The 27,541-nt window shown below is 43.5% G+C and overlaps 1 protein-coding gene across 1 annotated transcript in view; it reads right to left on the bottom strand.

Moving 5' to 3' along the window:
* GTF2F2 (general transcription factor IIF subunit 2) overlaps positions 1-27,541 on the bottom strand; it is a 358,278-nt gene that overhangs the window by 64,598 nt on the left and 266,139 nt on the right. The window contains exon 8 of the mRNA XM_075334385.1: positions 17,146-17,289. Within this exon, the coding sequence (XP_075190500.1) occupies positions 17,146-17,289 (144 nt within the window). The remainder of the gene's footprint in view (positions 1-17,145; positions 17,290-27,541) is intronic.

Below are 27,541 nucleotides of genomic sequence, written 5' to 3'. Positions count from 1 at the left end.
TCGGAAAGGTCCTGAAGCTCGATATTGGTTCTATATGTTTACGGCTGCAATTGCATTAACTTTATTTCTTTGCAGGGACAGGCTTATTACTGTTGGAGGGTTAACCACACACTACTTGCAGGGCAGAAAACGTCTTATACCTGGGATCCTGGTTCTATAAAAAGATGTATGTAATATGGGGTCAGAGCTTTTATGACCTGGAATGTCAGAGGCCTTAAAATCGCCCAAAAAACGTATTAAGGTATTCTCACAAATTAAGCAAGTCAAGGCCCAACTGGTGTTACTGGTAGAGACTCACCTCACACGGGACACAGCCAGACTAGTAAACAAACCGTGGGTACAATGGTCGGCACATGCGTTCCACACCAGCTACTCCAGGGGTGTCTCTCTATTGGTCCATAGACATATCCGTTGGGAAGTGAAGGTGGTGAGGAGTGACCCGGAGGGGCGATTTGTGTTTATATATGCATCTATAAACTCTAGAGATTATGTGCTATTATGTATTTACAACCCCCCGCCAGCTCGCATCTCCATTCTTAAACAAGCACTGAGCTTTGCCCTCAATTATCCAGATGCGTATGTGTTATGTATGGGGGATTTTAATCTTGTGATGAATGAGGAGCAGGACAGGTTTCGGATGGATGGAGGGGGACAACATTCGGCCACACACTTGACTGATTTGCAGCAATGCGCGGAGGGAGGAGGGTGGATTGACCTTTGGCGACTCCGGCATCGTAACACCCGAGAATATACATGTCATTCTTCTACTAGACGCACGCTGTCCCGACTGGATTATATTTTTGGGTCGAGCAATATCGCAACCTGGGTGGATGACATGGTACACGGGGTCAGGGGCATATCAGATCACAGCCCAGTGATTTTTACTATCAAGACTAACCAAGGTGTTGGTAAACCCTTTTGGAGGTTAAACCCCTTTTGGCTGAAACTAATAGATCAAAGTGATAGAACTCTGACCCAAATAGAGGATTTCCTGGAAGCCCACCCTAAACCCTGGAATATTAACTTGGTGTGGGACACTCTTAAAGCCTACCTTAGAGGGTGTTTGTCTTCAACCATAACATATCTTAAAAGAGTGACTAAAACTGAGGATGATATAGTAGAGGGGAGACTTAGGGACTCAGAGGCAATATATATATCGGCCCCAACCGATGGAAATAGGGTGGCCTGGATGCAATCATATAGGTTATATATGCAGCACTCTGAGACCAAGTCCAAATGCAAATTGTTCTTTACCCGACAATCATATTTTGAGCTTGGAAATCAATCCAGTAAATTATTGGCATATATGGTTAGGCAACACAACACTTCAAATACAATATTGGGTATACGGAGGATGGATGGCTCAATAGCTACATCCCCTGAGGATATTTTAGAGTGCTTTTGTGAATATTATAAAACCCTATACACTTCTAGAAATCCTCATGGAGTTCAAAGTTGCGTGACATATTTGTCGGATTTGGAGTTTCCTACTTTGAGTGGATCACAACGGGAGTCTCTGGAGGTGGACATCACACTGGATGAAGTGATTACTGCCATCTCGGATATGGCTAGGGGGAAATCCCCAGGTCCAGATGGCCTTCCCATAGAATTCTATAGTAAATATTGTGACGTATTGGCCCCGATTCTTTTAGAGGTTTTCTCACATTTTTCAGCCAGCGACTCTCTACCTGCCTCCTTATACGAAGCACATATAGTCGTGCTGAGGAAGGAGGGTAAAGACCCACTAGACTGCGGTTCATACCGTCCTATATCCCTAGTTAATGTGGATTACAAGATCTTTACCAAAATACTGGCGTCCAGGCTTAATTCAGTCATATTGAGTATAGTTCACCCAGATCAAAACGGATTTATGCCTGGGAAAAACACCTCTATAAATATAAGACGGGTCCAGTCCATAGTGCAATATAGCACACTGGTCCAGGAGAACGAGTGGGCCTTGGCCTCGCTGGACGCGGCCAAGGCATTTGACTCGGTAGAATGGCCATTTTTATTTGCCTGCCTCCAGAGATTCGCCTTTGGGCCTAAATTCAGTAATTGGATTCATATGTTGTATAGGTCCCCGACAGCCAGGATACTAGTCAATGGTGCTATGTCTACACCCTTCTCATTGAACCAGGGCACAAGACAGGGATGCCCTCTGTCTCCAGCATTGTTTGCACTAGTTATTGAAGCTTTGGCAATTAGAATCCGCTCTCATCCACAGATCACTGGAATCACTATAGCCGACCGCACAGATCAAATAGGATTGTATGCGGATGACATGGTTGTCTTCTTAGATCGAGTGCAAGAGACTCTACCGGTGGTTATAGACACTATAGACAAATTTGGGGAGTTTTCGGGACTACGCATCAACTGGGATAAGTCTGCTTTGATGCCATTAATGAACGGGTCTGGAATTTCAATGGAGGGTAGGTCACCTCTGCAAGTGGTAACTAGCTTTAAATACCTGGGAATACACATACAGAAGGACCATACACTAGACCTGCAGACGAGTATAACACCACTTCTGGAGCACGTTAAACTTAAATATAACTTGTGGAGCAAGCTACCTCTGTCAGTGGTTGGCAGAATAAATTTAATCAAAATGATATTACTTCCAAAGCTTAGTTATACACTACAACATAGTGCAGTATCAGTACCCAAATCCTTCTTCTCAATGTTGAACTCGCTTACTACCTCTTTCATATGGGGGAAATCCAGACCCAAACTTCGGTTATCAATTTTACAGAGATCCAAAAGACTGGGAGGGATGGCTCTGCCGGAGTTCTTCCTCTACTACCTCGCGGGACAGCTTAGGGCACTAGAGACTTGGATGCCTGGATGTCAGCTGCCAAACTCTGAGAGTCACTTGGCACACGCGGCAGGGACTGATTGTTTAGTGGGTTTTCTCGAATCAGAAGGACTGAGAACACCACGGCAATTACCCCTCCTCAAGTTGGCAAGATTAGTCTGGCGACAAGCCAAGAGGGTGGTACACTTCGAAGGGGTGGTGGCAGAACTCCCATTATGGGGGAATAGCCACTTCCATACTCTGAGAGATCACCCCTCGGCGCAATTCTGGGCCACTCGCAGCGTCAGTGCATTAGGTGATCTTTTTGTCCCGGGAACCACAACCTTCAAGTCCTTTGAACAAGTCCAGATTGAATATAATGTTCCAAGATCACAGTTTTTCAGATACCTGCAGATTCGCACAGCGATTCAATCCCACATACAGAAAATTGGAGTGAGGAAATTGATATCATCACTTCCTATGATAGGTATTCTAAAATCACAAGGACCTCGAAGCCTCATCTCAGCTATATATACTTACCTGTTGTCAGTGGGGGTGGAGTCGGACCCCTTGCCAGCCCAGGATAGATGGAAATCTCTAATTCCCTCTCTACAGGGAGAGGAATGGGAAGAGATATTGGAATCTCCGACTGCGGTATCCCCTTCGGTTAATAATAAGTTGATTCAATGCTACATTGTCCACCAGGCATACCTTACTCCAACTCGATTATTTAGTATGGGCCGTTCTCGTACATCGGAGTGCCCGAGGTGTCATCTCTCAGGGGCAAATTTCATACATATGATCTGGAGCTGTCCTAATATATCTTCATACTGGCGGGGAGTGACATCTCTGCTGACATCGATTGTGTCGATTCCTATTTTGTGTGACCCTTTGATATGCCTGTTTGGGGTGGTGGAGGAAGAGTCCTGGGATCATTACATGACAATATTCCTCAGAGAGGTATTGTTTCTGGCTAGGAAATTAATAGCTCTGAGGTGGATGGGAGTTTCGAATCCAACTGTGCGGTCCTGGGTTAAACTAGTCAATGCAACCATAGTCTATGAGGGGGTGGTATATTATAATAGGGGGTGCCCGGGAAAATTTAACAAAATCTGGGGTTTGTGGAATTCTTCTCCAGACACACTTGCGGAGGTTTGAGGGAGATTATGCGGATAATGGTGGTTCTTGCTAGATGTTGTGATATGATACACTGTCCAATGGTATATTGAGATATAATAATGCAATGTGGCTGTTGTTGTTGTTCTTTCTTTTCTCCTTTTACTCTTCCTTTTTCTATCTTGTTTTCAAAATATGGTCATGCTGATATTTAGAGCTGTTCTTATGCTCAATATAAAATTCGATACATATGCAAATGATAAGAAGTATGGATAATAACATTGTTCTATGTTAAGTGCTAAAGATATTATGGACTTTATATGATTGTTCATTGTTATATTTAAATATCACTATCTATACACTGAGCTATCTTTATATGGCAAATGTCAGTTGTACCATGTTTGAAATTGTTAATAAAACGAAGTTAAAAAAAAACCCACGAAAGCCTATGCGAGGCCTTGCTAAAATTACAAAGAGGCATTTTAGTACACCAGACGGGGGTAGGGGGGGGGGGGGGAAGAACGGTGATTCACAGCTGGTACAATTTTAACATTCTGACTACCAAACTGGGAAAGCCTATGCTTTCAGTGCGAGGCCTAGCTAAAATGACTAGGAAGCATTACAATACAGTATATTTCTGGTACAATTTTAAAAAGTTTCTGACAAAAACTGGGCATTATCTCCCATCCAACCAACAACCTGTTTACACTGTAAGGCCTTAGGGAGTGGTGTCTCGCAGCCCTCTGCAAAGTGGGACAAGAAGCTAGGTCTCGTGGATGAGCATGTTTGTTATCCTCACGCAGAAGGCCCAGTTTTACCTGGCCAACAACATCAGCCCTGGGCGTGTGCCATCAGCAGCAAGTCCACATCCACATCCCTTACCGTACACCTTGCGCATATTAAATTAGGTATGCAGCCAATAAGGTATTAATAGGGGAAAGAATCTAATATGAGAGTCATATTTTTTTTTTTGGGCTAGAAGGAAGCTATCAAAATGACCCTTGCCTGATTATTCCTGATCTTCCTCAGTACTTCCAGAATATCAATGGTAGGAACACATAGGCTAGACTGAAGTCTAACCTGATCTAAAAAACATTGACCATATGCATATTTTCCCTGGGATCCAACAAGCAAAATGTGCTTACTTTCCTGTTTTGCCTGTTCACAAACAGGGCTATGTCGGGGAGACCCCAAAGCTCTACTATAAACTGGAAAATTGATGGGTTCAGACCCCATCTCCAAGCCTAAATAGATTCGGCTTAAAAACATCTGCTTTCCCATTATGTGAAGAGCTGTCAATGAGGAGAGATAAATCCCTTCCATATAAAGAATCTTCTCTGTAACCATCAACAAATCAGATTGAGTTCCTCTCTGATGATTGAGGTCAGCCACCAACACTCTGTTGAATATTAGAACACGAACATGTTAACCTTGTATTAATGAGAGTAGACTCTCTATGGCATACTTCACTGCCATTAGATTCTTCAGGTTGGAGGACCCCAAACTTTTATTCTTTGACCAACTGCCTTGTACTAGAGCCTCTCTAAATGAGCACCCCACCTTCTTGGGCATGTGTCCGTGGTTATAACGCTAGGAACTCAATTCTCCCAAGGGATATATTTTCTTTGCTTAACTACCACTGCAGAGATTCCAGCGTTATTGAGGAAAGGGTTATTGTTCCCTTACAAATGCCCCTTTAGCATTATTTTGTTACTTAAAATATCCGACTATTATTTTATGGTGTGCATTTGAGCCTAGAGTACAGCTATAATACAAGATAGAGATCCCAGCATTGACATGGCATTCCTAAGAGACATGGAAAGTTTTTCTATCACCTGTTAAACTTGGTCTGATACTTTTTCTATCTTTCCCTCAGAAGATAACAATCACTCATTGAATCTAGAAAATGTCCTTGAAAAAATGTGGACTCTCAAGGGGACTAGCTTTGACTTCTTCAGGTTCACAAGCCAATGTAGATTTGATAAGGTAGTTCTGGCACATTCTACCAGAGAGTTGTACTGTTTCACAGACTTGCCTATTATCAAAAAATCGTTCAAGGATGGTACTAGAAGGATGTTCTGCTCCCGTAGATGAGCGTTCATTTCTTCAATTACCTTTGTAAACACCCGAGAGGCCATCGATTACCTTAAGGAAAGGGCCCCAAAATGTCCGATTTCCTCATGCATGCCTATGACCACCCTCAGGAACATTTGATCTTCCTTGTGAATTGGGACATCACAATAATATGCGTTCTTTAAGTCTAGAACAACGATATAACCCAGAACCAGAAGCTTTATTGTCGATTTTATGGACTCCATCATGATAAGCTGGGCCCGTAGGAACTTGTTTAGATCCCTCGGGTTAATAGTCCAGAAGGAGGTGTGTATCTTTTTTCTTTTTATCCATTAGAGAGGTGAATAGAACCCCTCAGCTTCATCTTCTACTGGAATCTCTATAAAAGGGACAGATTTTTGTACCAGATCCTAAACTTCCAATTCCAGGGCTAAGTGACCCCCTCCCCCGTGATACGCCTGAGAAGGGGTCACTACAAAGTTCTGAGGGGGAACAGCCAGGAACTCCAGTCTCAGGCCAGATTTTACTATATCTAGAATTCACTTGTTTGATGAGATTCTGACCCAGGCCCGGAAGAGGGAAAGTCTTCCTCCCACCTGGTGAATATGGTCATGGTGGCAATGTTTTATTCTTCGAGGAAGGACTGCCTAACATGAATCCTCTATCCTTACTACGTCTGTCGGACGCATGTTCACATTTAGGCTCCCTATCAAGGACAAGAAGCCAACTGTTGCAGAGGAGACGTTCTGCTCGTTTATGCTGTAGGCTTCCTTTCCTTGGTTGGTGGATCCTCTCAGAGTGCAGTCACGGCTGATGTCGTTGCAAAAAGGAGTTATTTTTTTTCACACATTTCTCTCTGCGTTGAAAATGGGTAAAATCCAGATGTGGAGTAACATTGCAGATTCTCTCCACAGCATGTGATTGAGATTTCATTAAATATCATTCAAAACATATATACTGCGCTGCTCAGTGGATTTTCCATAGCAATTCTGCTGCGTTTACAACCCATGGGAACATTTGCTTGGCTTTTAGCAACTGTAGCAGAAAATTTAAGGCATACACTGGAAATTTGCTGCAGATTTCCGAGAATATGCAGCACACATGTTCTCTCTTTCATCTGGGAGTTCTAACAGTGGCAGATATTCTGCGATACTGATTGTCTATATTACAATCTGCCAATTTAAAGATTACTATACCCTTTGGGAGTTCCCTCTACATTGTACCTGACATTTAATAAGAAAGACATGCTGCTTATCTATAAGATTTTGTCACACTGTCTTTCAGGTGTAAGGCTTAATGACAGTTTAATCATCCACCATGCGTCCCACTCACAGAACTACCAACATATTTTACTCAAGAAAAACGGACTTCAGAAATGAAGCAATAAAAATATTCTCTAATGGCTCATTTCTGCCAGGCCACTGTTACAACTGTTGTGCAGAGCGCTAACAATTTCATGTAGCCGTATACGCAATGTTCACATTTTAGTCTCCAGAGTTTAATTTGCGTTGTCTAGAGCAATGGGTGACTGGAACATAGTGTCCATTGATCATAGAGGCAGTCACAAGGATTTCTGAAAGTCATGTAAAGTTGCCATGTAGAGTTTTCGTGTTTAAAAGGATGAATACTTTTGTACGTTCTCTGGTTTTATTAAATCTAATCTTAACCCCTTCGCGAGGCAGCCAAGTTTTGTTTTTGCATTTTTGTTTCATCCTACCCTTCTTCCCAGAGCCATAACATTTTTATTTTTTTTTTGTCAACAGACATATGAGGGCTTGTGTGGGATGAGTTGTACTTTTGAATGCTACCATTCATTTTACCACATAGTGTACCGTAAAACCGGGAAAAAAAAAAAAAAATGTGGAGAAATTGTGAAACCCCCATAATTTTGAACTTTTTGGGAATTTGTTTTACGGTATACATTTTGTCGTAAAAATGACATTTTTATCCAAAAAAATGGATTCTCCTCATCAGTAAGATTACAGTGATACCAAACATGTCTATTTTTATTTTTAAATTATTTTAGTGGTGAAAAATAAACACAAGTTTGCAAAACAAATGTTGGGGTTGTGTCGCCATTTTCCTGAAACCCGTAACATTTTCATTTTTCAGTTGATGGCACTGAGTGTAGCTTATTTTTTTGCAGGATGAGATGACCATTTTATTTTGATATCAGATTGGGATAGATCTCAAGTTTTCACATCTTGTTACACATTATTTTGTTGTATTGTAGAGACCACAAAAACGTAATTTTGGCGTTCTTGAATTTTTTTGTTTACAGTGTTTACTGATCATGTTAATTGTTTTATATTTTGATAGGTCGGACTTTTCTGTACACGGCAATGTCATGTGCATTATTTTTAACGGGGCAAAAGAGGGGCGATTTAAACTTTTCTGTGTTTTTTTTTAAGTTTTCACTTATTTTAATAGTTTCTTTAGGGGACTATAACCTGCGATTATCGGATTGCTTGACCTATATATAACAATGTCACAGCATTGCTGTATATAGTAGAAATCACAGTCTCCTTTGGAAAGGAGTGCTGCTATGACAAGCACAGTGGTCTTCATTGGACCTCATGCTGTTACAGCAAACCATCGCTTAAAATGGCATGCCTTTATGCGACACATGATAAATCCTACCTACCTGTTAGCGGCAGGTGCTGCTGCAACACACCACGTGAGCCCGCTCCATACACCTGCTTCAAACATGCGTCATACATGTATGGTGGATGTTTGTTGTAATGGGGTTAAGGGTAAGGGTAACTACCGCATAGGAGCACTGCAGATATTGTGGAAAGGGTGTTGATTTGTCATACACATTACTCCTTAAACCTGACAGTGGATACATGCTGCCCCACCACGGGTTGCATGTATCAAACACTGGCTATGATTTCATCCATGTATGTTTGAGTCTGAAATGCTCTGGCATTAAAAAAAAAAAAAAACAAAAAAAAAAAAAACCTTTAAAGGACAAACCAGGGAAGCAGTAGGCGAAAAGGGCTTCAGGGAAATGGGCAGTGTGGTTCACCTATTGGTGCACTTATTATGGCGCATGTTGGTGTGTATTGTTGCTTTGTGTATTTAGTGCACTTTATTAGAAGCTTTGTCTCTAGGGGTTATGTGGTGCTATATTTCCTGTACTCATATTTAATATTGTACTTTCCTTATTCGGACGCCCCTTGGGCTCTTATTGTATGAATTGAGCACGGCATGCTATTTATGTATTTATTCATGTTCTTGGTTCTCGGACAATAACCCATGTTGTGACCTCTTGTATGTGCAAGCACTTTAACCCCTTCACCCCCGGCCACTAAAACACCCTAATGACCGGGCCATTTTTTGCAATTCTGACCAGTGTCACTTTGACAGGTTATAACTCTGGGACGCTTCAACGGATCCTGGCGATTCTGAGATTGTTTTTTCGTGACATATTGTACTTCATGTCAGTGGTAAATTTAGGCCGATATTTTTTGCGTTTATTTGTGAAAATTTAGGAAATTTGGCGAAAATTTTGAAAATTTCGCAATTTTCAAACTTTGAAAATTTATGCCCATAAATCTGAGAAATATGTCACACAAAATAGTTACTAAATAACATTTCCCACTTGTCTACTTTACATCAGCGCAATTTTCGAAACAAATTTTTTTTTCGTTAGGAAGTTAGAAGGGGTCAAAGTTCATCAGCAATTTCTCATTTTTCCAACAAAATTTAGAAAATAATTTTTTTTAGGGACCACATCACATTTGAGGTGACTTTGAGAGGCCGAAGTGACAGAAAATACCCAAAAGTGACCCCATTCTAAAAACTGCACCCCTCACTCTGCTCAAAACCACATCCAAAAAGTTTATTAACCCTTTAGGTGCTTCACAGGAACCAAAGCAATGTGGAAGGAAAAAATGAAAATTTTACTTTTTAACACAAAAATGTTACTTTAGCCATAAAATTTTCATTTTCACAAGGGAGAAAAGAGAAAGTGCACCCTACAATTTATTGTGCATTTTCTCCTGAGTACGCCGATACCCCATATGTGGTAAAAATCAATTGTTTGGGTGCACAGCGGAGCTCGGAAGGGAAGGAGCGCCATTTGAATTTTTGAACGCAAAATTAGCTGCACTCATTAGCGGACGCCATGTCGGGTTTGAAGACCCCCTGAGGTGCCTAAACAATGGAGCTCCCCCACAAGTGACCCCATTTTGGAAACTAGAGCCCTCAAATATTTTTTCTAGATGTTTGATGAGCACTTTGAACACCTGGGGGCTTCACAGAAGTTTATAACGTTGAGCCGTGAAAAGAAAAAAAATTTTTTTTACCACAAAACTGTTGCTTCAACTAGGTAGCTTTTTTTTTCACAAGGGTATCGGGAAAAAATGCAACATAAAATGTATTGTCCATTTTCTCCTGAGTACGCAGATACCTCATATGTGGTGGAAATCAAATGTTTGGACACACGGCAGTGCTCGGAATGCAAGGAGCGCCATTTGAATTTTTGAACGCAAAATTAGCTGCACTAATTAGCGGACGCCATGTCGGGTTTGAAGACCCCCTGAGGTGCCTAAACAATGGAGCTCCCCCACAAGTGACCCCATTTTGGAAACTAGAGCCCTCAAATATTTTTTCTAGATGTTTGATGAGCACTTTGAACACCTGGGGGCTTCACAGAAGTTTATAACGTTGAGCCGTGAAAAGAAAAATTTTTTTTTTTTACCACAAAACTGTTGCTTCAACTAGGTAGCTTTTTTTTTCACAAGGGTATCGGGAAAAAATGCAACATAAAATGTATTGTCCATTTTCTCCTGAGTACGCAGATACCTCATATGTGGTGGAAATCAAATGTTTGGACACACGGCAGTGCTCGGAAGGCAAGGAGCGCCATTTAAATGCAAAATTAGCTGCACTAATTAGCGGACGCCATGTCGGGTTTGAAGACCCCCTGAGGTGCCTAAACAATGGAGCTCCCCCACAAGTGACCCCATTTTGGAAACTAGAGCCCTCAAATAATTTTTCTAGATGTTTGGTGAGCACTTTGAACACCTGGGGGCTTCACAGAAGTTTATAGCGTTGAGCCGTGAAAAGAAAAAAAATTTTTTTTACCACAAAACTGTTGCTTCAACTAGGTAGCTTTTTTTTTCACAAGGGTATCGGGAAAAAATGCAACATAAAATGTATTGTCCATTTTCTCCTGAGTACGCAGATACCTCATATGTGGTGGAAATCAAATGTTTGGACACACGGCAGTGCTCGGAATGCAAGGAGCGCCATTTGAATTTTTGAACGCAAAATTAGCTGCACTAATTAGCGGACGCCATGTCGGGTTTGAAGACCCCCTGAGGTGCCTAAACAATGGAGCTCCCCCACAAGTGACCCCATTTTGGAAACTAGAGCCCTCAAATATTTTTTCTAGATGTTTGATGAGCACTTTGAACACCTGGGGGCTTCACAGAAGTTTATAACGTTGAGCCGTGAAAAGAAAAATTTTTTTTTTTTACCACAAAACTGTTGCTTCAACTAGGTAGCTTTTTTTTTCACAAGGGTATCGGGAAAAAATGCAACATAAAATGTATTGTCCATTTTCTCCTGAGTACGCAGATACCTCATATGTGGTGGAAATCAAATGTTTGGACACACGGCAGTGCTCGGAAGGCAAGGAGCGCCATTTAAATGCAAAATTAGCTGCACTAATTAGCGGACGCCATGTCGGGTTTGAAGACCCCCTGAGGTGCCTAAACAATGGAGCTCCCCCACAAGTGACCCCATTTTGGAAACTAGAGCCCTCAAATAATTTTTCTAGATGTTTGGTGAGCACTTTGAACACCTGGGGGCTTCACAGAAGTTTATAGCGTTGAGCCGTGAAAAGAAAAAAAAAATTTTTTACCACAAAACGGTTGCTTCAATTAGGTAGCTTTTTTTTTCACAAGGGTAACAGGAAAAAATGCACCATAAAATGTATTGTGCATTTTCTCCTGAGTACGCAGATACATCATATGTGGTGGAAAGTAATTGTTTGGGCGCATGGCGGGGCTCAGAAGAGAAGGAGCGCCATTGACAGCAAAATTGGTTGGAATCATTAGCGGACGCCATGTCACGTTTGGAGACCCCCTATGGTGCCTAAACAGTGGAGCTCCCCCACAAGTGACACCATTTTGGAAACTAGAGCCCTCAAATAATTTTTCTAGATGTTTGGTGAGCACTTTGAACACCTGGGGGCTTCACAGAAGTTTATAGCGTTGAGCCGTGAAAAGAAAAAATTTTTTTTTACCACAAAACGGTTGCTTCAACTAGGTAGCTTTTTTTTTCACAAGGCTATCAGGAAAAAATGCACCATAAAACGTATTGTGCATTTTCTCCTGAGTACGCAGATACCTCATATGTGGTGGAAAGTAATTGTTTGGGCGCATGGCGGGGCTCAGAAGAGAAGGAGCGCCATTTGACTTTTCAAACGCACAGACGCAGTGCACTGATCGGTCGCTGCAGGACGCACGGTCGGATGCGATAAAAAAAGCGTCGGGGATACGTAAAAAAAAAAGTCACGCCAAAAATTGACCATGGATGCAGATATGTTATGTGCATCCCTGATCAGCGCTCGGCGGGACGCACAGACGGATGCGATACAAAAATTGTCGCGAATACAGAAAAAAGTCACGCCAAAAATTGACCATGGATGCCGATCCGTTATCTGCATCCCTGATCAGCGCTCGGCGGGACGCACGGACGGATGCGATACAAAAAGCGTCGCGAATACGGAAAAAAGTCACGCCAAAAATTGAGCAGGGATGCCGATCCGTTATCTGCATCCCTGATCAGCGCTCGGCGGGACGCACGGTCGGACGCGATACAAAAAGCGTCGCGAATACGGAAAAAAGTCACGCCAAAAATTGACCATGGATGCCGATCCGTTATCTGCATCCCTGATCAGCGCTCGGCGGGACGCACGGACGGATGCGATACAAAAAGCGTCGCGAATACGGAAAAAAGTCACGCCAAAAATTGAGCAGGGATGCCGATCCGTTATCTGCATCCCTGATCAGCGCTCGGCGGGACGCACGGTCGGACGCGATACAAAAAGCGTCGCGAATACGGAAAAAAGTCACGCCAAAAATTGAGCAGGGATGCCGATCCGTTATCTGCATCCCTGATCAGCGCTCGGCGGGACGCACGGTCGGACGCGATACAAAAAGCGTCGCGAATACGGAAAAAAGTCATGCCAAAAACTGACCACGGATGCAGATCCGTTATCTGCATCCCTGATCAGCGCTTGGCGGGACGCACGGACAGATGAAGTGTAAAAATGGACAGGATACAAGAAAAAAAAAAAAAAAAAAGTTATACTCACAGTACCAAGAGGATCACTGACCAGAAGAGTTGCAGAGGAACAAGAAGGCAGTGAGATAGACAGCTTTACACCAGCAGCAGGCAGGACGTTGGACAGATCAGCAGAAGGACCCAGCGATGGAGGCAGATGTGATCGGGCCAGTGAAGACCTCGGACGACCCGTGAAGGCAGGTAAGAGGACGTCGGGGGGGAGCAGAGGGGGATGGGGGGGGGGATGGGGAGAGGGGGGGCAGATGGGGGGGGGGGTTAGAGGGAGAGCAGAGGGGGCGGAGAAGCAAAGGCAGAAGGAAGGAACCTTGGAAGCAGAATAGAGATGACAGAGGAGGCAGGCAGATCGCGTGGGGAGCAGATCGGGATGCCGGGGGGCAGATCGGGGCGTAGGGGGGCAGATCGGGGCGTAGGGGGGCAGATCTGGGGGGGCACGGGCAGGGGCCTTCACGGGAGCGCGCAGGGGCCTTCACGTGAGCGCGCAGTGGCCATCGCCGGAGCGCAATACTTACCTTTGGAGCTGGCGCGGTGACAGCAGAGGCGGCGTCTGCGGCGGCAGCAGCGGTGGCGTGGTACCAAAAGTACCAGCCACTCCACGCTGCAGCCATGTTGGGGGAGGGTCCCCAGAGCAGTACAGGCCTGGGGAGGGCGGCCACCGGCAGATCAGACCGCCCCACTGCACACTGATTGGAGCGATTGCGCGTCATAGCACGATCGCTCCAATCAGTGCTGCAGGGGCTGGGGGCGGCATGTTTGAGGTCCACCTATGATATGCTGCAGCAGCTGCGGCATCTCATAGCTGGATCTCACAGGATCGCACTAATTCGGGCATTATTTTTGCCGAAATTAGTGCGATCGATGTGGTTGGCGGTTCAGATTTGAACAGCCAATCACATCGATCGTCGATAGGGGGTGGCGATGCCACCCCCCCTGGGGTCAAGCAAAGGTCCCCTGCTGTAAGAAACAGCAGGGGACATCATTTGAAAGCCGTTGCTATGGCCACGGCAATCAAATGAAGTTTAGGCAGTAAAATTACGTCCCTGGTCGTTAAGTCACGTTAAAATAGGACGTAATTTTACTGCCCGCGGTCGTGAAGGGGTTAACCCTTATATTTTATGATTCATATGTATTTATGTCATTTTTTTCCCCTCATTTTGTGATGTACGAGTGATCAAACTGCCTTTTCCTTTTTCAGGTTTTAGTGGTGCATTTAGAATTTTTTCTTTGTGTAAACAATGGATTGTGATGAATAAAATGTGTACCTATTATCTACATCTTTGAGATTGGTCCCTTGGGAGGTTATTCATAAGTCTATACAAGCAGCTATAGATTGGCTGCTCACATGGAAGATGTGGCTACCGTAGTGGAGGACCATGGAACAGATAAGATTGGACAAATTGGAATATGGGGAACTGCATTTGGCACAAATATCGGACTATTAGGCTATGTGCCCACGGGGACAGTGTCCTGCGGATATATCAGCAGGAGCTCCCAGAAATCCGCAGCACAACTTTGTCTGTTTACATGCTGCGGATGTGCTGCGGAATGTCCTGCGGATATGCTGCCGGCATTCTGTATTGAGGATACAGAACCATGGCTTCAGCACTGCATCCTCAATGCAGAACAAGTGCTGGAGTGATTGGGGCATTCATACTAACCTCCATTACGCAGCACTACACTCGCAGGCCGTGTCTGTCTGCACTGTGCAGGAGAAGGTGGGCGGGCCTGAACTAGCTCCGGCTGTCACATGACCGGAGCTCGTGCAGGCCTCACCCACCTCCTCCTTCCTGTACCTGGCTCCACTACGCTCCTCTGCACTGGAGGAACTGACTCCGGTGTCTGCTATCAAGGCAGCTAAGTATAGGACCCTGTGGAGAAATCCGCAGGAATAATTCACATGCTGCAGATTTGTCCGCAGGGAAATTCGCATTATTTCCGCTGCAGAAAAAAATGCAGCATGGGCACAGCAGTTTCAAAATGCCATAGAAATGGCTGGGGACTCGCTGTACTGCAGATTTTTGAAAAATCCACGGAATTTCCGCAAAAAAATTGAGGCTAATTCCATGAATTTTCCGCAGCGTGGGCACATAGCCTTAAGGTCCAGTCACACTAAACAACTTATCAGCGATCCCAACAACGATAGGGATCGCTGGTAAGTTGCTAGGAGGTTGCTGGTGAGATGTCACACTGCGACGCTCCAGCGATCCCACCAGCAACCTGACCTGGCAGGGATCGCTGGAGCGTCGCTACACGAGTTGCTGGTGAGCTCACCAGCAACCAGCCCCCAGGGCCGCGTGGAAGATGCTGCGCTTGGTAACTAAGGTAAATATCGGGTAACCAACCCGATATTTACCTTGGTTACCAGCGCACGCAGCTACACGTGCAGAGAGCAGGGAGCAGCACACACCGCTTAGCGCTGGCTCCCTGCTCTCCTAGTTACAGCACACATCGGGTTAATTACCCGATGTGTGCTGCAGCTACATGTGCACAGAGCAGGGAGCAGCGCACAATGCTTAGCGCTGGCTCCCTGCTCTCCTAGCTACAGCACACATCGGGTTAATTAACCTGATGTGTCCTGCAGCTACATGTGCACAGAGCAGGAGCCGGCACTAACAGTGAGAGCGGCGGAGGCTGGTAATGAAGGTAAATATCGGGTAACCGTGGACAGGGCTTCTTGGTTACCCGATGTTTACTGTGGTTACCAGCCTCCGCAGAAGCCGGCTCCTGCTGCCTGCACATTTAGTTGTTGCTCTGTCGCTGTCACACACAGCGATCTGTGCTTCACAGCGGGACAGCAACAACTAAAAAATGGCTCAGGCCATTCAGCAACAACCAACGACCTCACAGCAGGGGCCGGGTTGTTGCTGGATGTCACACACAGCGACATCACTAGCAACATCGCTGCTATGTCACAAAAGTTGTTCGTTAGCAGCGATGTTGCTAGCGATGTTGCTTAGTGTGACGGGGCCTTAAGTTTAGACACTTGGCACACAGCTGGGAACACAGTTTCCTTGTATTCCTGATCATGGCAGATTTTAACGGTATGGCCTGTAGAATCAGGAGCAGGGATAAGTAGGGACTTACACTGGAGAAAGTTGGAGCTTGGCTTGCACATCAATGATTGACTCTCTGGAATTTGATTCTACAGTTGCCTGCAATATACAGTTTGACAGCCATGTCTTGCAATAAGACCTATTTACCAGTATTAAGAACAAAGAAAAACACTGCTATGAAGTGGACCCTTAAAATCACTGATCAAATATATTCAATTGCTGCCCATTTTCTAAAACTATTAAAGGGATATTTCAAATACAAACACTCAAGGTATGTCAGAGGCAGGTCTCCAAAAAGAAGTGTTGTCCTTGCAAAGTGATGTACAACGATTGTTGGAAAATAAGACACCTACTGTATGTGACCTTTATCTACAGGTACAAAATACACAGGAGACCAATATGAATATTCCTTTATAATCAGGAACTCTATGTTGCTGGTCTACAGAAATATTCTATTTTCCTCATTAGGTTTGCTTAAATGTATAGATCCCCAATAATTATTACAGCAAATCCCAAATGGCCTTTTAGTAAGGCAACTGATATTGACTTAACGAATATTCTGAAATATACTCATGTCACAATATAAAGTCAAGTAGAAGGGAATCCTTAGACAGTAACATATTATATATATTATTTGTATTTTACAATATACTTATAAGGCACTTTAAATACATAAAGGGTTTGAAAACCAGAAAGAAGTGTGATCACAATAACACCATAGGAAGAAATGTAAGTGTTAGTCGCTAATGAAAAACATACCGTCTCCCACCCCCACTCTGATTCTCTGCTACTTACCACGGGCTGTTTTGTAATGTCTACTAGATCTTTAATGTTGTAATATTGATGCTTTTCAAAAGCAGAAAACAGCATGTCCAAAACCTGCTGCTTGTCCGCACGTGCACGCTTTCCATCATCTTTTTTCTTCTTCTCGTATTCAATCTGCACAACAATGAAAAAATTGATATACTTGATATAATGATACACAAAAGTACATACAAACTTAGCACTTACATGTTCATTTGTACTAACAATGTATGGTAGAGATTTCAAGCATATCTAAAGAATTTAACTCCATGAAAACACTTGATGCTTACTAAAATCAATAGGCCATTAAGTTTAAAGAACAGATGTCCCGGCTCCTACAGACTTACTATGGTATACAGCTATACTTTGCACTGCTAGTTAGGGCTAAGCCACACGGCGAGAAAATCGGTGCGAGTGGAGTGCGATAAAACATCGCATTCCCCTCGGACCAATTCTAGCCTGTGTGTCAGCACACATGGGCGATTATTTTCTCAGCCCTAATCGGACTGAGAAAACAATCGCAGCATGCTGCGATTGTAAGCTGAGTCTCTTTCTCTCGCACCCATTCAAGTGAATGGGGCGAGAGAAAAATCGCACTGCACTCGCGGTACACCGGTGTACTGCTAGTGCAGTGCGAGAATGGCAATAGCCGGCTACACAGGCGAGAGGGAGAGAAATCCCTCCCTCCCCTCCTGAGTGCCGGCCCGCCCCCCCGCAGCTGAGGTCTGCTCGCACGAACGGACCTCAGTTGCAAGGACACAGGCATGACACTCGGCTCTGCTGTACTGCCAGCACGAGCCGAGTCTCATGCAAGTGGATCGCAGTAGTGCCCATGTGGCCCCAGCCTTAAAGAGACACCAGTTTTTGCTGCCCCATTTCAGAGCAGCATGATATAGGGGCAAACACCCTGATTCCAGTGTTGTATCAATTATTGGGCTCCTTGCTGAGATTTTGATACTTTCTCAGGTTGTCTGCTGTAACTCCGCTAGTCCTCTCAGGGATGAGTTCTTTGTATCCGAGGACTGGGCAAAGTGCTGAAGGGCTTAAAACAGTCTGCACCATGCCCTCACCCGCTGCGCGATGTCACTGCTGTTTGCATCCTGAAGATGAAGACTGTGGTGAATACATTGGTGGAGGAGGAGCCGCTGGCTCGATCTTTCACCAATCAGCGTGAGGCACAGCAGGAGCAATGCCATCACATCATCGTGTGTGCTATGGAGAGCATCAGTGCAATGGAGGCCAGAGCAAAGCATCAAGGAACAGGAGCAAGGAGAGTATGTGGCATTTTCATGTGTATGGGATGTTTGCATTTATTTAGGAGGCTGTGTGAGGGCTCAGAAATTTATACAGGAGGATATGTTAGGGCTCAAATTTATATAGGAGGCTATGTGGGGGCTCAGGCTGTATATATATAGGAGCAAATGTGAGAGCTCATAATGTATATAGGAGGCTGTGGGCTCAAAATATACAGTATATAGGAGGCTATGTGGGGGCTCATAATGTACATAGAAGGCAATGTTATATCTTTTCATAGTACAACACTGAAGAGAAGACACTCTTGCTTCACATAAAGATAACCTAGGCTATAAGAAGATTGCCAACACCATGAAACTTAGTTGCAGTACTGTGGTGGCCTAGGCTATACAGTAGTTTAAAAGACAGATTCCAATCAAAACAGGCCTCACTAAGGTCGATCAAAGAAGTGTAGTGCATGTGCTCAGCGTCATATTCAGAGGATGTCTTTACAAAATAGCCATAAGGAATGCTGCTAGCATTGCTGCAGAGGTTAAAGGGGTGGAGGGTCAGCCTGTCAGTGCTCAGACCATAGACGGCATACTGCTCAAATTGGTCTGAAAAGATAAAGATGATGCACAAGAAAGCTTGTAAACAGCTTGCTGAAAACAAGGAAACTAAAGGGGGCTTTACACGCAACAACATCGCTAACGAGATGTTGTTGGGGTCATGGAATTCGTGACGCACATCCGGCCTCGTTAGCGACGTCGTTGTGTGTGACACATACGAGCGACTGCTCACGATGCATAATACTCACCTAATCGTTGACACGTTGTTCATTTCCCAAAAATCGTTGCTGGTGCTGGACGCAGGTTGTTCGTCGTTCCTGAGGCAGCACACATCGCTACGTGTGACACCCCGGGTACGACGAACAACACCGCACCTGCGTACTCTGGCAACGAGGTGGGCGTGACTTTCATGCGGCTGCTCTCCGCCCCTCCGCTTCTATTGGACACCTACCGTGTGATGTCGCTGTGATGCCGCACGAACCACCCCCTTAGAAAAGGGGCTGTTCGCCGGCCACAGCAACGTCGCTAGGAAGGTAAGTATGTGTGACTGGTACTAGCGATTTTGTACACCACGGGCAGCGATTTGCCCGTGACGCACAAACAACGGGGACGGGTGCTTTCACGAGCGAGATCGCTAGCGATGTTGCTGCGTGTAAAGCAGACTTAAGGATATGGATTACTGCAACCATGTCCTGTGGTCTAATGAGATCAAGATAAACGTATTTGGTTCAGATGATGTCAAGCGTGGCAGCAACCAGGTGAGTAGTACAAAGTCAAGTGTGTCTTGCCTACAGTCAAGCATGGTGGTGGGAGTGTCATTCTTTGGGGCTGCACGAGTCTTGCTGGCTGTGAGGAGCTACAGTTCATTGAGGGAACCATGAATGCCAACATATACTGTAGCATACTGAAGTAGAGCATGATTTCTTCCCTTTGGAAACTGGGCAGTTTTCCAACACGATAACTACCCCAAACACTCCTCCAGGACAATCAGTCCCTTGCTAAAGAAACTGAGTGTAAAAGGTGTTGGACTGGCCAAGCATGTCTTCTGACCTAAACTCCATTGGGCTTCTCTAAGAATGTCCAAACTTTTGCATTGCACCAATTTCCTTTTTCTAGTTTTTAAAATGTAAAAGATGAAAATAATTTTTGCCTAAAATACAAAGAAAATGTGTCATCTTTAAGTTTATGCCTTTTAGAGATCATTTCAACTTCAACTTGCTTAAAGTATAACCGTTGTTTTAATTTTTATTTAAACCCCCCCAAAAAAACAAATAGTACACATGAAAATAAGTAACTTTGTAATATATCTTTATCAAAGACATCTGCTTCTTTCTCTGCCAAAAATGATCAGTCATTATCACAATTCTCAATTCTCAGGTAAAATCTGTGCTCACTTTAGACAAGATTTCCCAATTACTGACATAGGAGATGAGAGCTGCTACTGATAAGATTATCGAGACAAAACAATCACTGATCTCGGGGAGACCAGCCAGAGAAAACACTGCCGGCAGCCAACAAGGGCGCTCGAGACAGTGAAATCCTAGGTGCATTTCCCCCTGAGAAATATGTAAATCAAAAAAGTCTGTGGAGCCTCTGTTAGGAGTCTCAACACAGAAACCAGCCAGATATCCCTCCGGGAAGGACCTGGCCAATCTGTAGCTCTTTTTAGGAAACCACCATAACCACCATACTAAGTGTCCCTTTTAGTCAAAGGCCAACTCTTTGACAAATTTAAAGATATGACAAGGGAATTACCAATGCCAGGTATCCATCCACAGACAGCTGTTTCGGGGTATTGCCCCTCATCAGTGTGGAGTAGGATTCTGGCCAGGTAAGATTATATCTAGATAGAAGGGAGAGGAGGAGCTCTGCCTCTACCTCCTCCCTAGTCTCTCTACATAGATACATAGAATCTCATCAATAACAGCTGCCATCTCCTCTCAGTAATGGGAAAGTGTTCACTGAACACAGATTTTACCTCAGAATTGGGAATTTTGGTGATGACTGATCAATTTTGGCAGAGAAAAGCAAATTTGTCTGATAAGAGATATTATAAAGTTGTTTATTTTCATGTGTACTATTGATTTATTAAAAAGAAAGTAAAACCACAGTCATGCTTTGACTGTTCACAATAACAGTAATTTTGACCAGGGGTGCCCAAAACATTTGCATGCCACTGTACAAGGCTATGTGGGGGCTCATGCTGTGTATACAGTGCCTTGCAAAAGTATTCGGCCCCTTTTAATTTTTAAACCTTTTCCCACATTTCATGCTTCAAACAAAGATAAAAAATTTTCATGTTATGGTGAAGAATCAACAAATGGACACAATTTTGAAGTTGAACGATTTATTGCTTATTTTAAACTTTTATAAAAAATAATAAACTGAAAAGAAAATTGGGGCGTGCAATATTATTCAGCCCCTTTAAGTTAATACTTTGTAGCGCCACTTTTTGCTACGATTACAGCTGAAAGTCGCTTGGGGTATGTGTCTATCAGTTTTTCACAGAGAGACTGAAATTTTTGCCCATTCTTCCTTTGTAAACAGCTGGAGCTGAGTTCGGTTGGATGGAGAGCGTTTGTGAACAGCAGTTTTCAGCTCTTTCCACAGATTCTCAATTGGATTCAGGTCTGGACTTTGACTTGGCCATTCTAACACCTGGATTCGTTTGTGAACCATTCCATTGTAGATTTTGCTTTATGTTTGGGATCATCATTTTGTTGAAAGACAAATATCCGTCCCAGTCTCAGGTCTTTTGCAGACTCCAAAAGGTTTTCTTCAAGAATGGTCCTGTATTTGGCTCCATCCATCCTCCCATCAATTTTAACCATCTTCCCTGTTCCTGCTGAAGAAAAGCAGGCCCAAACCATGATGCTGCCACCACCATGTTTGACAGTGGGGATGGTGTGTTCAGGGTGATGAGCTGTGTTGCTTTTACGCCAAAACATATCGTTTGGCATTGTGCCCACAAAGTTCGATTTTGGTTTCATCTGACCAGAACACCTTCTTCCACATGTTTGGTGTGTCTCCCAGGTGGCTTTTGGCAAACTTTAAACGACACTTTATGGAAGAGTGGCAAGAAGAAAGCCATTTCTCAAAGATATCCATAAAGGCCAGATTTGTACAGTGTACGATTGATTTTTGTCCTATGGACAGACTCTCCCAACTCAGCTGTAGATCTCTGCAGTTCATCCAGAGTGATCATGGGCCTCTTGGCTGCATCTCTGATCAGTCTTCTCCTTGTTTGAGATGAAATTTTTGAGGGACGGCCGGGTCTTGGTAGATTTGCAGTGGTATGATACTCCTTCCATTTCAATATCATCACTTGCACAGTGCTCCTTGGGATGTTTAAAGTTTTGGAAATCTTTTTGTAACCAAATCTGGCTTTAACCGTCTCCACAACAATATCACAGACCTGCCTGTTGTGTTCCTTGGTCTTCATGATGCTGTCTGTGCTTTAAACAGAACACTGAGACTATCACAGAGCAGGTGCATTTATATGAGACTTGATTACACACAGGTGGATTATATTTATCATCATCAGACATCAGTCATTTAGGACAACATTGGATCATTCAGAGATCCTCAATGAACTTCTGGAGTGAGTTTGCTGCACTGAAAGTAAAGGGGCTGAATAATATTGAACGCTCCAATTTTCAGTTTATTCATTTTTTACAAAAGTTTAGAATATTCAACAAATTTCGTTCAACTTCACAATTGTGTCCCATTTCTTGTTGATTCTTCACCATAATATTAAAATTTGTATCTTTATGTTTGAAGCCTGAAATGTAGGAAAAGGTTGAAAAATTAAAGGGGGCACAATACTTTCGCAAGGCACTGTATATAGAAGGTTAAGTGGGGCTCATAATATAAATAAGAGGCTATGTGGAGCTCATAATGTATAAAGGAGGCTATGTGGGACTCAATATATAGGCTAAGCGGGGCTCATATTATATCATAATATATATATATATATATATATATATATATATATATATACACATATATATATATAGTAGGCTATGAGGGGCTCATAATGTATATAGGAGGCTATGTTGGGCTCAATGCATGAGGCTATGTGGGCATGACCAGAAGTGCAAAAGACTTTGGATCATGCGCAGTGCGCCCTCTGAAGCCGGAGGGAGTACAACCAGCTTTTGAGGCTGACTGATGCGGCTAGAACGAGCCACGGGCATTCCCAAGATTTTCAGGAGCTGGTGATGATACCAGCTTCTGGAAATCATGTTATCACGCTCATAGGGGCGTGATAATATTGTAAAAATGCCGACTAGTTAGGTGGACTAACACCCCTGGGACTAGTCACAGGCCTAATTTGAATAAGAAAAATGGAGGTAATAAATGCTTCTTTTAAAGTTTTATTTTAGAGAATTACGTTATACAGGGATGGTCCAAAAGGGAATTTGGACATGCAAATGTAAATGCTGCTGGCTTGGAGGGCATTAGGGATCTGACAGATTCTCATTAAAAGAAAAAAAAAAAAAACAAAAACAAAAAACAGAATTTCTGTTTTATGTCCCTTAAGTAGGAATTCTACATTTTACTTAGTCTTGGCATAGGATACAGAGCATAGTACCATGTGACCTGGCCACTGGTGCTGATCGCTGTAAGCCGTCTTCGCCACATCATTCTTATTCTGCCTGCTGTGTCATATAGTCACGTGACAGCAGGAATCTTCATCTAGCAAAATTCCAGTCATTCCTCCTTGTAACAAAGTCATTCCTCCTTGTAACAAAGTCATTCCTCCTTGTAATATTTTAAACATTTTGACAAGGTTTTAAGAAAGGTATGCACTGTGCTCATTAATTAAAATGATCAAAGCGGAGACATATCATCAACTGATTATCTGCCATGTCCTTGATTATTTATAATATGAGATACTGACTGACGTCAATAAACGTTAGATGCGGATGAGCCGCTGTGGAGTAAGCACAATGTCTCTTAAATGGGAACAAATACTGCATTCACATTTCTAATCGAACAATTAGCTTACATCCCACACAAGACATGATGATCGGTATTATATTATGGTGTGGATGAAGCGGCTATTATAGTTCTTGATATTATTCAGAAGTAGGAAGTAGAGTATAAAGTTATTGGTAGGGAGAGATGGAACAGTATCTGCTGTATGTATTTCTAGTGGAGTCACTGGGTAGAAAACACTGGGTGCCACATGTAGCAGAAATGGATTGAAAACAACCTTGAAAAAGCACATTAAAACTGGAAAAATGAAATATGCTTGGTTGATTCTGGTACCTGTAACCATTGTTTCTATGAAGTGGTTCTGATTAAGCATTGCCCCAATACTTTCTTAAATTGAATGAGCTACTGTCAAAAGTATGTCACGGCCTGATATGAGCTCGGGAATCTGGGATCAAAAGGTCACAATGTATAGTTGATCACAGATGCTCTTTAGTGTCTGCTCATCGTTTAACCAGTGTTGAAGGTTATTTAATGCCATTTGGTGCTGAAGGGGTTAAGGTTCCTTTCTATCCTGCTGTGATCTAACAGGTAATTGTAACCTCAGCAGCTGCCACTCCCTTCTGCTATAAATATCCACTCCTCAATCCTCCCTATGTCGGCTATAGTTCATTCTAAACTGTCCACTTTGAAGGAGCCTATCTCTGGAGAAGCTTAGGTGTTCACTTCTGGTGCAGCGGAGAAATTTCCTGCTGGAGAACCCGTGAAGCTCCATTTATTCTGTCACTCCCCACCTGTGTTTCTTACCTTTCGTGTGTTGTCTTATTGCGGTAGCAAGACTTGCGTCTTGCTGGCCTTCACTAGTCAGAGTGACCAGGGCGAGTTGGGGCCTAGGCACGTGACAACACACGGGGGAGGTGAGGGGAATTAGGAGGGAGATGGACCCATCTAGGGATGGTAGAGAGTGCAGGGATCAGACTCTGGTCAGTTTTAGGAGGTGACCTCGCTTCTCCTCTCTCTACAGCCAGAGCCTTCCGTTGTATTCCTTCCTGTTTTTCCCGTTTGGGTTGCGTTGCTCCCTTGGAGTCCTCTCGTCCCTGGCGTGACACTTACTTATTTTTTGTTTTAATAATTAAGATTATCTTTTCTGAGTGTACATTTTTTGTATATTTTTATACCTCATTACAGGGACAGATAGCTTTTTCAAGCTGCTGTTAACAGCTGCCACATGGACAATAGGAAACAGATTGGCGATGTACTTTTATAGGACAGTTTTCAAGGCAGGCACTGTGATCTGTGCAGATATCACTGTGCATGGAGCGGGGGATGAGAGTGGTGACCATCACCTATTGTAAATGTCGTGTCCTATGTCACCTATACAGAGGTCTTATCTTTTAAAGTAATCCTGCATGTGATATTTTTAAATGTTCCCAGAACACCTGACTGTCAATTATATTAAGCGTGTCAGTAAAACTGGATCGGATTCGCTCTGATGAGATGATGGAAAACAAAATTTTTTCCATCTTCTCCATTCTGCAATTCCGCAGAAATCAGACTGCACTCAAATGGCATCCGAGTGCAGTTCGATGATTTCCATGTCCCCATAGACTTGTATGCGTGAGTGCCATCCGATCCCAGGGTCAAATCGCAGCTTCCAGTGATTTTTATTTTCTGATGCCGAAATGGTTTGGGAAAAAAAAAATCACCGATCAGCAATGCCCCGTTACATCATTGGTCCGAGTGGTATCCGATAAAAAACACATACAACACTCATCCGATATATGGCAGAGTGAGCGAGTTCTCACAGTGAAATATTGTGAAAGTCATGCATGTGGTAGTAATGGTGTGCATAAAGGAAAAATGATGCTATGAGCAGCATTTACTGATCAGAGCACCAGTAATGATGACCTTCACAATGGTGCTTGGATCAAGAAATTATCACACTATTTATTTTCTTCATTTACACTGTCCAATAACAATCCTGATACAATATATGAAGATGCGCTCTATTATAATAATACACATAATGGTATCTCCTTTCTGAATAGAATACAACTTGGGGAAATCCTACAAGTTCTGCTTCATCACATGTGAGGTCATCTCTGCACATCCAATCATTTATGGTAACAAATTATACATATTACCAACCTACGCCATATTTGCATTGCTCAGAGGCACTGTTATTATTACATTATCGAGCAGACTGCCTTGCAAAAACAAATGCAGCCGCTAATTGTAGAAAACTGGCACCCGCTGCCCGACAGCTAAAAGCAAAAGGGAACATTAAAATGAGAAAATCCACAGATTATGAAAATAGAACTTTTGCAGGTCGCCCACAAGAAGGAATACATTAATACGAATTTGATTGTGTTTGTAAATGACTAAACGTTCGGCAGAAAGAAGTGACACGAATAATACAGACATCAATCATTTACACGCAGTTAGGTTGTGTCAATTTAGCATGCAGCGAACACATTTATAGTGGGCACATTCATAAGTGCCCAGTTAGGCGCCACTTAGCAACACCGACTAAACGACATCTTATGTATGCAAATGGAATAGATCGTCCTCTCCCAGCCAGTCACACAAGAAGCTTCCCGCTAATTGGGGACGCAACAATGAAGCAATAGGGATTGCCACATTTGGCCACTAGAAGTTTTTAGACAACTGTCTGTGAACTTTATCTTCTGCCAGTTTGCCTACCTGGATGGTATTTACAGCCAATTCTAGAAAGGACTAATGTAACGAAGCTATTTAAAGAGAAAGAGCACTGATCTCTACAAGATTACAAGGGCACCTTTGGAAACTACATGCAACACAAAGATCTTGATATCTAAAGCCTCCGTCACACATAGCGAGAACACTTAGATGTCACAGGTTTTGTGACGTATCAGCGACCTCTCCAGCGATATCGCTGTGTGTGACAAGCAGCAGCGAGTGGGCCCCTGCTGGAGGTCGCTGATCGTGACAAAACGATCAGGACCATTTTTTGCTTGTTGGTCTCCCGCTGTGCAGCATGCATCGGCGTGTTTGACGGCGGGAGACCAACGAGCGTAGATTCTGGGTGTGCAGGGAGCGGTCGTTACACGAGTTGCTGGTCGCTGTGGAGATCTGCCTGATTGACAGCTCAACAGCGACCATGTAGCGACGCTCCAGCGATTCTGACCAGGTCGTATCGTTGTCGGGATCGTTGGAACGTCGCTACGTGTAACGGGACCCTAAGTTAACCCTTTGTTTGCCTTGGGAAACACTTCAGCCTTGCTGCTGTAAGATCCCATTAAAGGAATCATTCAGCAGGCTATGGTTATGTAATCCGAGAGCCGCATGATATAGGGACTGAGACCCTGATTCCAGCAAAGTGCCACTTACTGGGCCGCAGGCTCTCCTTTTGATAAAATAACTGTTTTTTCTGCTGCAGATCTAGCAGTTATCAGAGCTCTGTGTAAACCTGCCCCATCACTGATTAGCAGATTTCTAACAATGCACAGTGCATACAGAAAGCTCCCAATCAGTGGTGGGGGCAGGGTTACACAAAGCAGGAGAACTACATGGCATGAGACAACTAGTCCTGTAGTGATAATATCCTGGTTTTATTGAAACACTTAAAACAATGCTAAGGGACACATCAATGGAATCAGGCTGTCTGC

Source organism: Anomaloglossus baeobatrachus, chromosome 2 (genome assembly GCF_048569485.1).
Source record: "Anomaloglossus baeobatrachus isolate aAnoBae1 chromosome 2, aAnoBae1.hap1, whole genome shotgun sequence".
In the NCBI taxonomy this organism is placed as follows: Eukaryota; Metazoa; Chordata; class Amphibia; order Anura; family Aromobatidae; genus Anomaloglossus; species Anomaloglossus baeobatrachus.
The sequence above is the reverse complement of the archived record's forward strand: the minus strand, read 5'-3'. Positions and strand labels throughout refer to the sequence as shown.